This window comes from Medicago sativa, chromosome 6, assembly GCF_051527215.1.
Source record: "Medicago sativa cultivar Bolivia chromosome 6, Bolivia_mono, whole genome shotgun sequence".
NCBI classification, from domain to species: Eukaryota; Viridiplantae; Streptophyta; class Magnoliopsida; order Fabales; family Fabaceae; genus Medicago; species Medicago sativa.
Genome location: NC_140754.1, coordinates 85,390,326 through 85,403,978, shown reverse-complemented (window position 1 = coordinate 85,403,978; position 13,653 = coordinate 85,390,326). Strand labels below are relative to the sequence as shown.

General features: G+C 32.4%; 2 protein-coding genes and 1 long non-coding RNA gene across 3 annotated transcripts; all 3 read left to right on the top strand.

Annotated features, from left to right (window-relative positions):
* The first annotated feature begins 301 nt into the window (after positions 1-301).
* LOC146917657 (uncharacterized) lies at positions 302-2,331 on the top strand. Its single transcript, XM_085719483.1, has 3 exons — positions 302-1,005; positions 1,186-1,270; positions 1,436-2,331. The coding sequence occupies exons 1-3, from the start codon at positions 560-562 to the stop codon at positions 2,078-2,080; spliced, it is 1,176 nt and encodes a 391-aa protein (XP_085575609.1). The 5' UTR covers positions 302-559; the 3' UTR covers positions 2,081-2,331.
* A 2,227-nt stretch (positions 2,332-4,558) lies between these two features.
* Positions 4,559-13,363, top strand: LOC146917655 (uncharacterized). The gene is made up of 3 exons (XM_085719482.1): positions 4,559-5,456; positions 12,187-12,271; positions 12,370-13,363. The coding sequence occupies exons 1-3, from the start codon at positions 4,963-4,965 to the stop codon at positions 13,186-13,188; spliced, it is 1,398 nt and encodes a 465-aa protein (XP_085575608.1). The 5' UTR covers positions 4,559-4,962; the 3' UTR covers positions 13,189-13,363.
* Positions 7,323-11,236, top strand: LOC146917656 (uncharacterized). Its single transcript, XR_015015801.1, has 6 exons — positions 7,323-7,712; positions 7,945-7,987; positions 8,661-8,689; positions 8,802-8,863; positions 10,560-10,614; positions 10,785-11,236. It is a non-coding gene; the product is annotated as an uncharacterized LOC146917656 (long non-coding RNA).
* Positions 13,364-13,653: the final 290 nt, after the last annotated feature.

The following is a 13,653-nucleotide window of genomic DNA, read 5'->3' as shown; positions in this document are numbered from 1 at the left end:
TATATATATAGCTTTTTTTTTATAGTATATATATAGCAGTTTAAATATTTTGCGAGAGAAAAGAATGGGTTTAAATAAGAATTTGGTGGAAAAGAGGACATGTTAAGATAATAAACAAGGACATTTTGCTTAAAAAAGAAGAAGATATTAAACAAGGATATATTAACAAGAATTGTGGATTTCTTCAAAAGAAAATGATGGATATTAGGATTTCATTTCTTACTCTACGCGTCTCTGATGGTTGACTTCACTACCGTCACGGTAAGATATTAAACAAGGACATATTAACAAGAATTGTGGGATCCAAATCTAAAAGAGATATCAAAACTCCAGGATGGCTTAAGAATTTCTATCGTTATTATATGGTGCAGATAACAGTTTTAGTTATTTTAAGTCTTTACAATCTTGCATTAGTTATTGGAGGCCCAGGCCCCAATAGAAGGGGGAGCCTCCCAACCCTAGCTATATAAAGGAAACTGTAGTCTTTGAAGAAGTTAATGTTTATTTGAATTCTTGCAACTTAGATCTAGATAACCTAGCTAACATCTATCAGTGTGTCATGGATAATCTATTATCTTCGTCTTCGTCTTCCTTCACATACGATGTTTGCCTGGTCTTCTGTGGTGACCATATGCCTAACAGTTTCACCTGCAATCTAGTGAAAGCTTTGAATGAGAGAGGAATCCGCACCTTTATCAATGAGGATGAAGAATCTACTTTGAAGGCCATACAAGAATCTAGGTCTTCCATTTTCATCTTCCCTGAGAATATAATTGCAGGACTGCCATTCCAATTTCCCATTCTTCTTAGTTACGGAGAGCACAACATTATTACCCCTCTTTTTATCAACACTAATCCTTCTGAAGTGAACAAGACTGCATATGAATGTTATAATCCGTACGATTCTGACGGATATTCGTTCGAGTATGGCGAAGAATTTTATGTACAGTGTATGTCTGCTTGTTATAAAGTAGTTCAAAAGCCCGGCTGGTATTTCAAAGATGGGTACCTTCCTGACCACTAACATTGTTACCTTTTATTTATTTATTTATTTATTTATTTTGCTTTCTTCTTGAATTGTATTGTAGGTCATATATACTTTGAAATTGAATTGTAATAATAAGATAAATCTGAAATCTTTGAAATAACTACATTTAGTTTGACCTCACCTCGTTGGTTAAGCAGGGAAGGGAATGAATTTGAGTTTATCGACAAGATTGTTGAAGATGTCTCGAGGATGCTTAATGGTGTTCCTCCTTTACACACTGCAGTAAGAAATGAAAATCCAAAGTTCTAAACCCTTGGGCACTTATTTATTTATTTATTTTCTTCTTTCCATGAAATCATCTGAAAGCATTTCTACACAAACACAATTACTCAAATCTTTTTTAAGTTATAAACCTGACTGAAATTACCTGTTCTTGTTATCGTGCAGGTTTGGGGTGAGATTCCTGAAGTTTCTCCAATTTCACATAGTATTTCCGATGTTTCTCGGACTCACGAAGTTGCTACAGTTATGGTGTCGATTTCACTTAGGGTGTTTCAAGCTCATACGACTTGGAGAGTAGTTGGCTTTATGTCATGTATTGTTGGCTTGTTATGTTATGCTCTAAGCCCTTCTTTCAATCGATTATTTGGAAGGTGGAATCCTTTCAAGGTCTTTCTCTATGTAGCGTTGTCCTTAGCCATCTTAACCACCATAATTTTTGCAAAGAAGGCATCACCTTCCACACGGAATGTTCAACTCAAAAAAACTTGCATAACCTTTGTGGTTTTGATGATTATCTCAGTGTACTCATTCTACAACGACACAGCCGTGAGTGGAAAACCTAACATACTGAGTGTAATTTCAAATGCTGCATTTGCTTTGGTATCAGTAAGCTTGCACAGACTGCTTCAGTTTGGGGTTGAGATGGGTGTGTTCTCTTATTTTATAGGTTGCTTTACAATTCAACTGTTAACAATCAACTGGATGTTGAATTTTATTGCCATAATCTTCGGTTTTCTGCTCTTTCTTCTTCATTCCACTATGAATACCCAACCCAGTGTGGCTAGTGAACGTCAAGATAATCAAGTTTGAACCGTGAAGCAAGTTTAAGAAATTAGCATTGTAGGGTAATTTGGCTTTTTTATCCACATATGTCGAATAATAGTTTGGTTGGCAATCAATCGAGTCAACTCGAACATAGTTTGGAACTTGGCTCAACAAATAATTCAGTGAACTTTGTTTATAAACCAATTGAGTTGAACTTGAGGTGAAAATTAAGTTTGATAACTAATTAAATGAGTAGACCCGATAATCCATATGTGAAAGGGTTTTTGTTTTGAGGATATTCCCAGTTTTTCTTGAGAAGTTTTATTGTGGTTTTGTAGTTTTGTTTTGGAGGTGTTTGTACTATATTTTTAGTTTTCCCTTTTTATCTTCAAATTTATATTTTATATTTACTAGAACATCGACGAATAAGTAATACTGTATAACTAACAAGATTGCTCACATATTTCCTTTTTATCCAAAGGGCGAATAAGTTTTTAGAACTACCTTACATTTCATGTTGCATGGACGGTTCTAAGGCCCGGCGACCCAGGGCATTCGTCCGGGCTCCGACCCAATTTTTTTGCAATTTTTTATATAAATCCATATGAATTTTTTATATAAACCCCTGTAAATTTGACAATTTCTTTAGATTTTTTTATTATTTGCTTGCAATTTCTTATATAAATCCCTATAAATGTGTTGCAATTTTTTTTTTCGCCCAGACTTTATAATAATCCTAACTGTGCCACTACCCGGTTGGTATTTCAAACATGGGTACGGCTTCCTGACCACTGACCTTGTTACCTTTTAATTATTTTCATTTCAGTACATGAACAAAAAAGTTTCATAAATAGTTCTTCATAGAATTACAAAATCAGAACACAATAGTCTCTTGGTGAGGGATTGTTTTGACTCTAAATTTTTTGTTAGGGATTAATATGTCTCGAATTTGTATTAAAATTTTTTGTCTCTTTTTATAAGATCATTTTCAATTTACAAAGTACATTAATTATCTTTTTGCAAAATTGTCCCTAATTAAAAGAAGAGAATGAAAAGACTAGTAATCATTTATCTCTCTTAATAATTCAAGGATAATTTTGGAAAGAAAGTGTATATCGTTGACAAATTTAATGCACCAACTACTTTTCTTTAAGTTTTGTGTTTTGATCAAAGGTACAGTATTTTGTTTTAATTTTGTAAAAGAAGAATCCTCTGGATCATTACTATTACTGTTTACATTTTAAGACAATGCTTGCGTTCTTCTTGAATTGTAGTTGTTGTGAATTCGAACAAATAATCACATCAATAAAACTTGGATGTGTGGAGCAAAGGATGTAATAATCTATGTGCAAAGTATCCTTAAGCAGCAACAACAACAATAAGTCCTAAAACTAAGTGTGAAACAATACAACAAACATAATATATAAAAACAACAAAGATAAGAAAGAAAAGGAAAGAAAACAACACACCGATATTGTTTATCCAATTTGGTCCAATTTGACCTACTCTAGAGGAGAGAGCAGCTCTCCGCTCCACTATAAATAAGAGTGGTACAAATAGGTAATTACAAGAAATTAACTTTAAATCTCACCAAGAACAAACCCTAATTTCTACCCATTTTTCAAGTCAAACACGCTTACAATGTATTCGAGGAGAAAACACAAAAGGAAGTTTTTGATCCTTCCAATAATGAAATATCACTACACAATGTGTTTACAAATGTTTTCCAACCCAATAGAACCTCTCATCAAAGACAATCAACCTAGTATTGGCATACCAATTATTAAAATTTCTTAATATTCTTAACAAAATTTTATGAAGAACAACAAAAACAAAAAAATCGATTTAAGCGCTTGCATATCTCTGATCACTGCTCTTACTTTAAAGTTTAAACTAAATGAACATAAATAATCTTAAAATTGTTGATGCTCTTTTAAACATACTACGATTTCTAAAAGTAACTTTAAACTTAAGAAACCAAAATAAATCAACTGCAACCTATAAATATAAATTCGTCCCTAAGAAGTAATTAACCGTTTAAAATAGTTACTGGTCTTTCTTTCTTTCTACAATAAAAAATACATTAAACATTTGAGTGGGGATAAATTGTTACTTTGTTCTTTTTTCTTTTACCTTTCTAACTAGCTATTATACAGACAAAATTAAGGTCAAACCTTTTAAGTATCCCAATATTATCATTAACTTCACAGCAGGCTATTCAATTTTTTTCATTATCACAATAGTTAGCCATACATTTAAAAAATAAATTACTGATCTCGTGATTATAACTTAATGTAATATATTAATTTCCATCTCGAAAGGCTCCGATTCCATGTGATAAACTCTACAGCCGGACCATCAATCAAATATTCTAATGCATTTATGTCTATATGTCTGTCAAAAATATCCTTAAAAAACAAAATGTCTGTAAAAAATGCAACTATAAGTCTTTGTTTATATTTTTTTTTTTTTTACTAATGGCATGTTTGTTTGTACGTTGGTAAGAGAGTAGACATGCGTTTATTGAGAAGCCTAAATACTAGCTTCACAGTATCACGTTGAATTTTGCCTCGAGATGCAAAAATATGCCTCCACTGCACATCCAAACAGTGGCTAAGTCTTTTGAGTGGGGATAAGTTGCAGTTCTTTCTTCTTGACACTAGTTAAAGAGTCCCACGTCGGATAATAGATGATTTGACAATATATGTATAAGTGAGGGCAGTCCTCATCTTATAAACCGGTTTTGTAGGCTTGTGTTAAGTCCAACGATCATTTCTAAAATTCCAGACGCTTGTTGTATTCATACCGCCCTTCTTTCACTTTTGTAATTTAAAATACCTACCTGTTGCAGCCTTGACACAATTATTGACTAGCGATTACCCAACCATAAAATGAATGAAGAAAAATAAGTATTCATTGGAACTATCATGGCTAATCAAAGATCCTCCTCCAGTTCCTTCTCCTACGATGTGTTCATAAGCTTTCTAGGTCAGGATACTAGTACCGGTTTCGCAAGCAATCTCTGCGCAGCACTGACTGCAAGTAGAATCTGCACCTTCGTTGCAGACGATGAGATTTCCAAAGGGAACGAAATCACATTGGAACTCGTCAAGGTCATCCAAGAGTCGAGGATTGCCATTATCGTGTTCTCTACGAATTATGTTTTTTCATCCTTTTGCTTGGATGTACTTGCCTCCATTGTTGACAACTTTCAGCAGAACAACAACATTAAACCATATAGACTTATTCTTCCGGTTTATATTGATATCAGTCCTTTTGATGTGAAAAATCAAACTGAGCCATATAGTGAAGCATTCGCAAAGCATCAGTATGCGTTGAAGGAAGACAAGAATAAATTGTTTAAATGGAGGAACGCTCTATCTCATGTAGCTAACTTGTCTGCCTGGAATTTCAAACATGGGTATGTACCCTTCCTCACTAACATTGTTACCTTTTATTTTAATTTAATTTTAGTACTTATTTTACAGAAATTTAATTTTCCTACAAGAAAAAAAATGGAACATCTTTATTTTTTTTTTTAATAAAGTGGAACACCCGTTAGTCCATGATAAAAAAGCTATGAAGCCCTGATACAGATACGGGTGCAGGTACGATACGATGCGGGTACGCGGATACGAGATTTTTTCAAAATTTAGGATACGATACGGCTAAGATACGTTAACAAAAAATTTATACTAAAACTTATATGTATGTAAAATACTTGAAGAAAATAAACATTGATTAAAAGAACTCAACACAAATTTTATCTAATGTTGATTAACTGAATCACCTCTCACTCGTTACCTTCGTCCACAAAAAATATAATTTTAAGTGGTTCATCGAGAAACAATTCTAGTGATGCATATCTAAAATTGAATCAAATACATCTCTATTGAATATACAACATTGTCTCACTTTTTTACTCTTCATCTTTTTCTAGGATACATATATGTGAAGTATCTTATAAGTATCCTTGTGTATCTGTGAAGTATTGTATAAGTATCCGTTAAAATATTTTTTAAAAATTTAAATAATTAATTCCGATACTTCGTGGGTGCGTATCCATGAGTATCCGTGGAGTATCGGTATCCGATACAGATACGTCTCCGTTTTAGAGTATCCGGGCTTCATACTAAAAAAGAGATACATTTGCTTGCTTGGTCAAAAACCTAAATGAAATTTGTATTTGTATATAAGTGAAATAATAGGGTCAAAGTAAGTTGGTCAAAAACCTAAATGAAATTTGTATTTATATATAAGTGAAAAAATAGGGTCAAAGTAAGTTATGTGAATATACAGTGTACATTGTAAAAATGCGACATGTATTTCGAAATGGAGCGAGTACAATATATGTCACTACTATTAGATATTTGGTTGCGCGCCCTAGTGATAGAAGGTCTTTAAACAAGTGGCAAGTCACTGGTTCGACTACCAACTTGCCCAATTTTAGCATTTTTTTTAAAAGTATTTATATTATTAAAATGTAGGTTGCTGGGATTCGAACTCGAACCATTTGGGTGAAATGGACTTGGCCTTAGGCATTTTACCCACACCCAAATCGAATGTTTGGGTCCGCCCCTATAAATTGCCCATGTGTTCGTAAAGGTAGGTTAGGCCTCTCCTTTCCAAATCGATAGCATTAATTAGTTTTATTTAGCCACACCCAAATCGAATGTTTGGGTCCGCCCCTATAAATTGCCCATGTGTTCGTAAAGGTAGGTTAGGCCTCTCCTTTCCAAATCGATAGCATTAATTAGTTTTATTGAAAAAGAAAAGAGTAATTGAGAAAGGGTATAATTGACAAATCATACCCTTAAAATAGGCCGTAATCAAACGACACTTGAAAATGAATGGAGGAAGTCATTAGTAAAATGTCTAGACTAGAGTTGGTATTCTTGTTGGTATTCTTTCCTAGGTTTGGTATACTTTTCTGAAGACTAAACAGACTATTTCACCCTTTGTTTTATATATTTGCAAAAGAAGAAATTAAGGTATTCATAATAACTTGTTGGTATTCTTTCCTAGGTTTGGTATACTTTTCTGAAGACTAAACAGACTATTTCACCCTTTGTTTTATATATTTGCAAAAGAAGAAATTAAGGTATCTTAATAATATACAAGCATGGAACAACAAATAGCAAAAAATTTTGCATCAATCCAATGTGTCACATCCTCAAGCCACTACATGTCACATCATCATTAAAAAATAATTTTACTTTTGCCATTTTAAGCATTTACACAATACAAACAATAAAATATCATTATCACACATTTTCCCTCTTCAATTCAAAATTCAAATTTCAAAATTTTTCAAATCATTCATTCCCTCCTACTTTTTCTCTTATCCCAACAAACATCACTTTCTATATATCCTTTATATCTCATCCACTCCAAACTTCTTTCCTTTTTTTCCTCACTTTCTATCTCACACACAAACTCAACATAACTTTCTCTTTCTTCCTCACACTCACTCACGTTTCTCTCACCCTCCCTCCATGAAACCCTTTTCTCTCAACCTTCTTTCTTCATTTCCAATCAACTTCGGCCGCATCACATAAAAATAAAACCACCATCATCTTTCTCTCCTCATCCTCTACAAAACCCACTCATTTATTCCTTGATCAGAGCAACAAATCCACCGTACCGGAATGACTACGTAACATGACAGGCGGCGAAAGTAAGAATTCCAAATCCATTTTTTCGTTTTTTTGATTCCTGATCTAATGTTATGTTAAGATTATATAACTACTCTGTCTCTCTGGTTTATCTTTGTTACAGTTCGAAAATATCAATTTTTTATTTTTGATCTGGAATTTTCATCATTGGTAGTGAGTTTTGAGTTGATTTTAAATTTCAATATCAATGTTTGCGTACCAAATTTTAATATCATTGTTTGCGTTTTGTGACAGGAAGGCAATAACATTGATTTCTCAGCATTTGTAGTAGTTTGAGGTACATTTTTTTTTTCAGACAAATGCTCTCTGTTCTAACATTTTTAATTTTATGAATACAAACTGTTTGTATAATTGTCTGACACAAGGTGAATGATTATTAAACGTTAATTTTATGATTTTAAATTATGATTTTGTTTTAAGTCAGGTTAAGTCAATTAAGTCAATTAGCTTTCATGCTTAATACACACAAGACTTTGAGAAGTAATTTGCTAATTTTTGGTCAATTATTTATTAGACTAGATTTGTCAATTTCTTTTTTGATCAATGAAGTCAATTATATTTGAGACTAGATAATTCTTTCTTTGGTAAAGGATTAGTTTTCTCACCCTATTAGCTTCTTTTGTGAAGTGTGCTAAGGACATAATCAACTTCTTATAAGCACTATGAGTTTTTGCTGCATGATTTGTTTTTTGAAAATTTGTGAGTTGTTAGTTTCATTTTGTTTTCTTTTATTTATGAAAATTTTTTATGAAGTTTTTCCTTTCATTCATTTTGTTTCAATTTTTATGTTTTACCATTATATTTTGTATCAATTTTTCAATTGAAGTATCAATTATCCAAAAGTTTATTTTCTCTTAAATTGTTTAATGTAGGTTTCGCTTTAAGTTATTTAGAATTCTAATTTTCTTATCAATGAACTAACACTTCATTTATATATATTTTTGTTACAGGTTCAATTCTTTTCAGTTGTGATGGAAAGGTAATATATTTTGTATTCTTTTCAGTCTTGATGCAGCTTATTTGAAGTTTAATTAAATGGTTTTATGATGTGGAGGTTTTTTCACTCATAACAAGTGCTGCCTTTGTTGCAGGATCAATTTATTAGAAAACTACTAGCTTATGCATGTGAGGTTCAGTAATATACAAATTTCAGGTTAGGTTCCTTTGTCTTTTGGTTCATTTCTTTGCATTTTTTTTCATTGTAGTTGATCAAAGGTGTGCATTTTTTTGGCATTAGCTTTTTGTGATTTGCCTTGCTGGTTTTATGCTTAATCCATGATGCTATATCAAAGATTTTGTAGAAGGCCATTTTCTAAATTTTCTTCGCACTGGTAACCGTTTTGTCTATTTTTTTTTACTTGAAATAAGAATTTATTTACTTTCTTATATGATTGATTCATCTCTATTAATAATGGCAACTATCGTTTATGTAGTTGATGCTGAAATTTAGTGCATCAATTTATCAATAAAATTTAAGGTTGTTTAAGGCACACAGAATTTTCAAGTTGAATCATTGATGATTGCTAACATGACGATGACATAATTGTATCTACTTTTTGTTTCTTTAATTAAATGAAGTATATAAGAAATGTTCAGTTAACCATAAATTAGAAATGAAAAGAATTTTATCTTGAGAGGAATATAATTAAAATCTACATTAGATAGAAGTACTGCTTGATGTTTGGTGATGTGAATTAGCTACCAAATGGTCACACTGGCTTTAACTTTTTAATAATTGTCTTATTTTAATTTTGGATTTTCTTTGATGTGCTTTAAAACGAGTATGTCTGCGATGCCTTTGGTTATTAATTAATAGTGATGAACAAGACATGTCAATTGATAATCATGAGTGATTGAGTATATCCACATGTTGAATAATTTTATTTGTCTCTCTTTACTATAGGGTCTAATATGATACTGTGCGGCAAACTTAAGATAAAGTGAGACTTTACTATTTTTCATTTGGGCTTTTCTTTTTTGCAAGAGAGGACTTCATTTGATAAGCTTCTTTTTCAGTTTAACAATAATCCTATTTTCTAACCATATTTGTGGATCTGATCTATTTTCATTAAGTATAGTCAGCTAAATGATATAATTTTTGCCGGACTATGATAATATTCATTTGCAACTATTAGATTATCTGCATTAACACTAATCACAGCTTAATAGTGTTCATACTATTAGTCAGTAGTGTGTCAACATATGGAGATACATGTTTTTTTTACTTTTGATTGGAAGTATTGACACATTACGATACTATTTATTAGATAGTTTAAAAAGTATTGACATTTTACACATTACGATACTATTTATTAGATAGTTTAAAAAGTATTGACATTCTGGAAGTATGACTGAATTTGTTTCTTACTTTTGACACATTACGATACTATTTATTAGATAGTTTAAAAAGTATTGACATTTTACATTTCTAAGAACGGCCCTTATTATCATTAATAGTTAGTTAGTTTTTTGACCCACTCATTACATATTCTGGAGTATGGTGTAATGTCAAAGTAGTTTTCTTTGTTGATAGTCACTATTTATTTTCTTAATCTGACATGATCTGCTGTTTTTAGTTTAAGTTGTTGGTGTCAGTCCCTATTTGTTAGAGTTATGGTATCCAATTCAGTAAATGAGGTCCTCTTCTCTCTTAATATGATTCTTCGAAGGACATTTGTTTTGTATTGTTGATTGTTGAAGATCATCTTGTGTATCTCTTTTATTAGACACTAGCAGATATACCACTAAAGAAATTGTCCATGAAGAATTTTAGTGTCGCCTTCAAGTTACCTTATGGCCGAAATTGACATTGCCTTTTATTGTCTGATTCTTCTTTTCCATTTTTGCAGATTTTGAAGCTTTGTCTAAGAGATAAATATTTTTATTCAAGATATAGACCATAAGGTAACTTTGTTTTATACTCGAGATAAATACCATGACATAATAACATTGGAGATAATTAGTGGGAATAAGATTAAGGGGTTTTACAACCCATAACACTCTCTCAACCTTTTTGGACATTTAAGTATAATTGTTATATAGTTTTACCTATTTGAATTGTGTCACGGCTTTAGGATTGGAGACTCTGGACTGAAAACATGTCATTGCAACTACTAGATACACATTTATTCGAGGCGTGCCTTTCTTCTCAAGTCATACGATGCATACATGTGGGGTTATTTGTGTGGAGGCTCCACGATTTATACTGGAAAAGGGTTCAACTGAAGCTACCTCTTTATCCTCAAATCAAATGTCACTTGCAAATTTTGAGGCAGAATAACTGAAGAATCAAACCAATAAAATATGTACACTGATATAGCTTTCAAATTTAATACTTATAAGTAATTTAAAAGAAAGTAAACCTGTGAATATCGTTTTAGCTTCCATATCAACATCTATATATAAAGACCAAATGTTCGTTTCTCATGTATACGCCTTAACTAGAGCCTTTCCTTTGGATATTAATAGTTCATATCTCTTGCAAGTATCATTATTATAATAGAATTTTGCAGGACTCATTTTTGAATGCATCTCATATTTCCTTTCTTACTTTGTCGGTTTATATTTTGAGGCAATGTCAACTACCTTTCCTCTGTAATTTTTGTATTTTTCTTCTATTTCTGCTTTGTAATGATTATTTGAATATGAACTTTCCTAATGCTCGGTTTCTTTTCAATTTCATGAGTGAAAGATGCAAATCAACACGGTATCTAAATAGCCGGATTTTGTGTTATAAAACTCGCCATCGTTTTAATAAGTTGTAAAATCAAACAGTTTGTGCAATATCACTTGCAATGTTATCATCTATCATTCATTAGGAACCACACCCATTTAAGTCCACTTGCAATATCTCAGAGTTTAATTTATAAGGATTATGTTTTTTGGATTAATTGTTCTTCAAAGTATTGACTACTTTTTTGTGTCTTTATAACATAAGTAGTCATTAATTATTATTGGTCAGGGATATTTAATTACTTTAAATTAAATTGAACTATATGTCAAACGAAGACGTCTTTAATTTTATGATGACAACATACTCCGATTTGTCTAATAACTAAATTATATGTTTGTATTTTAGTGGTACGTTCATAGTAATAAGTTGTTAACTCCACAAAAAATCAGTTTGCCCGTGCGTTGCACGGGTAGAAATACTAGTTCATAATAAGTATTAGGAAAATGTTTGGTGTATACCCCATTGGGTGTATACACCTTGACAGAGAAAGGGATAATAGAGAATCATATGATAGATTGATGACATGATATGAAGAGAAATAGATATAAAACAAGGTGTTGAATGAATTGTGTACAAATATTATTGTTGGAATTATTATTTTTGTTAAATTTGAAGAGAATGCTTGCTATCAACTTGAGCAGTATGCCATATAGTTTGAATTTTGAATTGTAATTGTAATAAGATAAGTATGAAGGCGTGGAAATAACTGCATTTAGTTTAACATAACCTCTTTGGTTTATCAGGGGTGGGTTTGATGAATTCAAGATTATCAACAATATCGTGGAACATGTCGCAAGGAACTTTGATCGTGTTGCTATACACAATGCAGTAAGAAAAGAAAAACAATAGAAAAATTATAAACCTAAATGCATCTTCTACGCAAACACAATTACTTAAATTTTTACACAGCTCGTGTTACCATGCAGATGTTGAATGTAGTTCCAGAAGATTCTCAAACTTCTCAGAGTGTTCACTTTCTCTATGTAAAGACAGAGACCGCATGGAGAGTAGTTGGCCTTATGTCAAGTTTAGTTGGCTTGTTATGTTATACTCTGAGCCCTTCTTTCGACCGATTAATAGGAAGGTGGGAACCTTTCAGGGTCTTTCTCTATATAGTGTTGTCCTTGGCCCTATTAACCACCATATTGTTTGCAAAGCAGTTATCACTTTCCACAGGGATTGGTCATCTAAAAAGAACTTGCACAGTCTTTGCGGTTGTGATGATCATCTCAGTGTACTCATTCTTCTACGACAGAGCTGTGGATGGAAAACCTGACATACTGAGTGTAGTTTCTAACGCTGCGTTTGCTTTGGTGTCATTAAGCTTGCACAAACTGTTTAAGTTTAAGTCTGAGATTGGTGTGTTCTCATATTTCTTAAGTTGCTTTACGGTTCAACTGTTAACCATCAACTGGATGTTGGTTTTTGTGGCCATTATCTATGGTTGTCTGCTCTCTGTTATTCATTCACAGGATGTTTCTCAAACTGTTCACAAAGTTGTTCAAGTTATGATGTCGATTTCACTTAGGGTGTTTAAAGCCGAGACGACAAGGAGTTTAGTACATGGTTTTATGACATTTGTAGTTATCAGGTTATGGCTTGCTCTCAGTCCTTCCTCCTTTCCATCAATTAAAACTATGCTGGTTGTCAATCTAGTGTTATTTTGCTCTAACGTCTTAATCGACATGTTGTCTGCAAGACTCAAATCAAAACTTTCAGTAACTTCTCAATCTACTGATACTTAAACGACGAAGATGTGAATGGAAAACCTAACATACTGAGTGCTGTTTCAAAGGCTTTGTTTGCTTTGATGTCATTAAGCTTGCACAAACTATGTAAGTTTGAGTATGATATGGATATGTTCCCTATGTTCACAATTGGCTTTACAATGCAAATGTTCACAATCAATTGGATGTTGAATATTGCTGCATTAACCTTCTGTCTTATGCTCCTTTGTTATGTATACCTCTTGAGTTTCAAAGCGCTGTGGGTTGACAGCGAAGCAAGTTAGATATGTGCTGTTGCATTGTAGCGTAATTTGGTTTATTGATGCATATGCTCATATGAAGTTGTCAATTGTCCCCCGACCTTAGTTTTGTTAAGGACAATAATATATGTAAGGTCCAGGGTTCGAATCCCGGACACCACTAAAAAAAAAATATGAATTTTTCCAAGTGATACATCTCAACTAAGGGAGCGTTGTAGCCATA

Bases quoted from the DNA above. Each gene is read 5' to 3' on its own strand.
- LOC146917655 (XM_085719482.1), top strand. From the start codon at position 4,963: ATGGCTAATCAAAGATCCTCCTCCAGTTCCTTCTCCTACGATGTGTTC. The intron at 5,457-12,186 runs GTATGTACCCTT...TTGGTTTATCAG, and splicing joins GCCTGGAATTTCAAACATGG to GGGTGGGTTTGATGAATTCA. The intron at 12,272-12,369 runs GTAAGAAAAGAA...GTTACCATGCAG, and splicing joins GTGTTGCTATACACAATGCA to ATGTTGAATGTAGTTCCAGA.
- LOC146917657 (XM_085719483.1), top strand. From the start codon at position 560: ATGGATAATCTATTATCTTCGTCTTCGTCTTCCTTCACATACGATGTT. The intron at 1,006-1,185 runs GTACCTTCCTGA...TTGGTTAAGCAG, and splicing joins GGCTGGTATTTCAAAGATGG to GGAAGGGAATGAATTTGAGT. The intron at 1,271-1,435 runs GTAAGAAATGAA...GTTATCGTGCAG, and splicing joins TTCCTCCTTTACACACTGCA to GTTTGGGGTGAGATTCCTGA.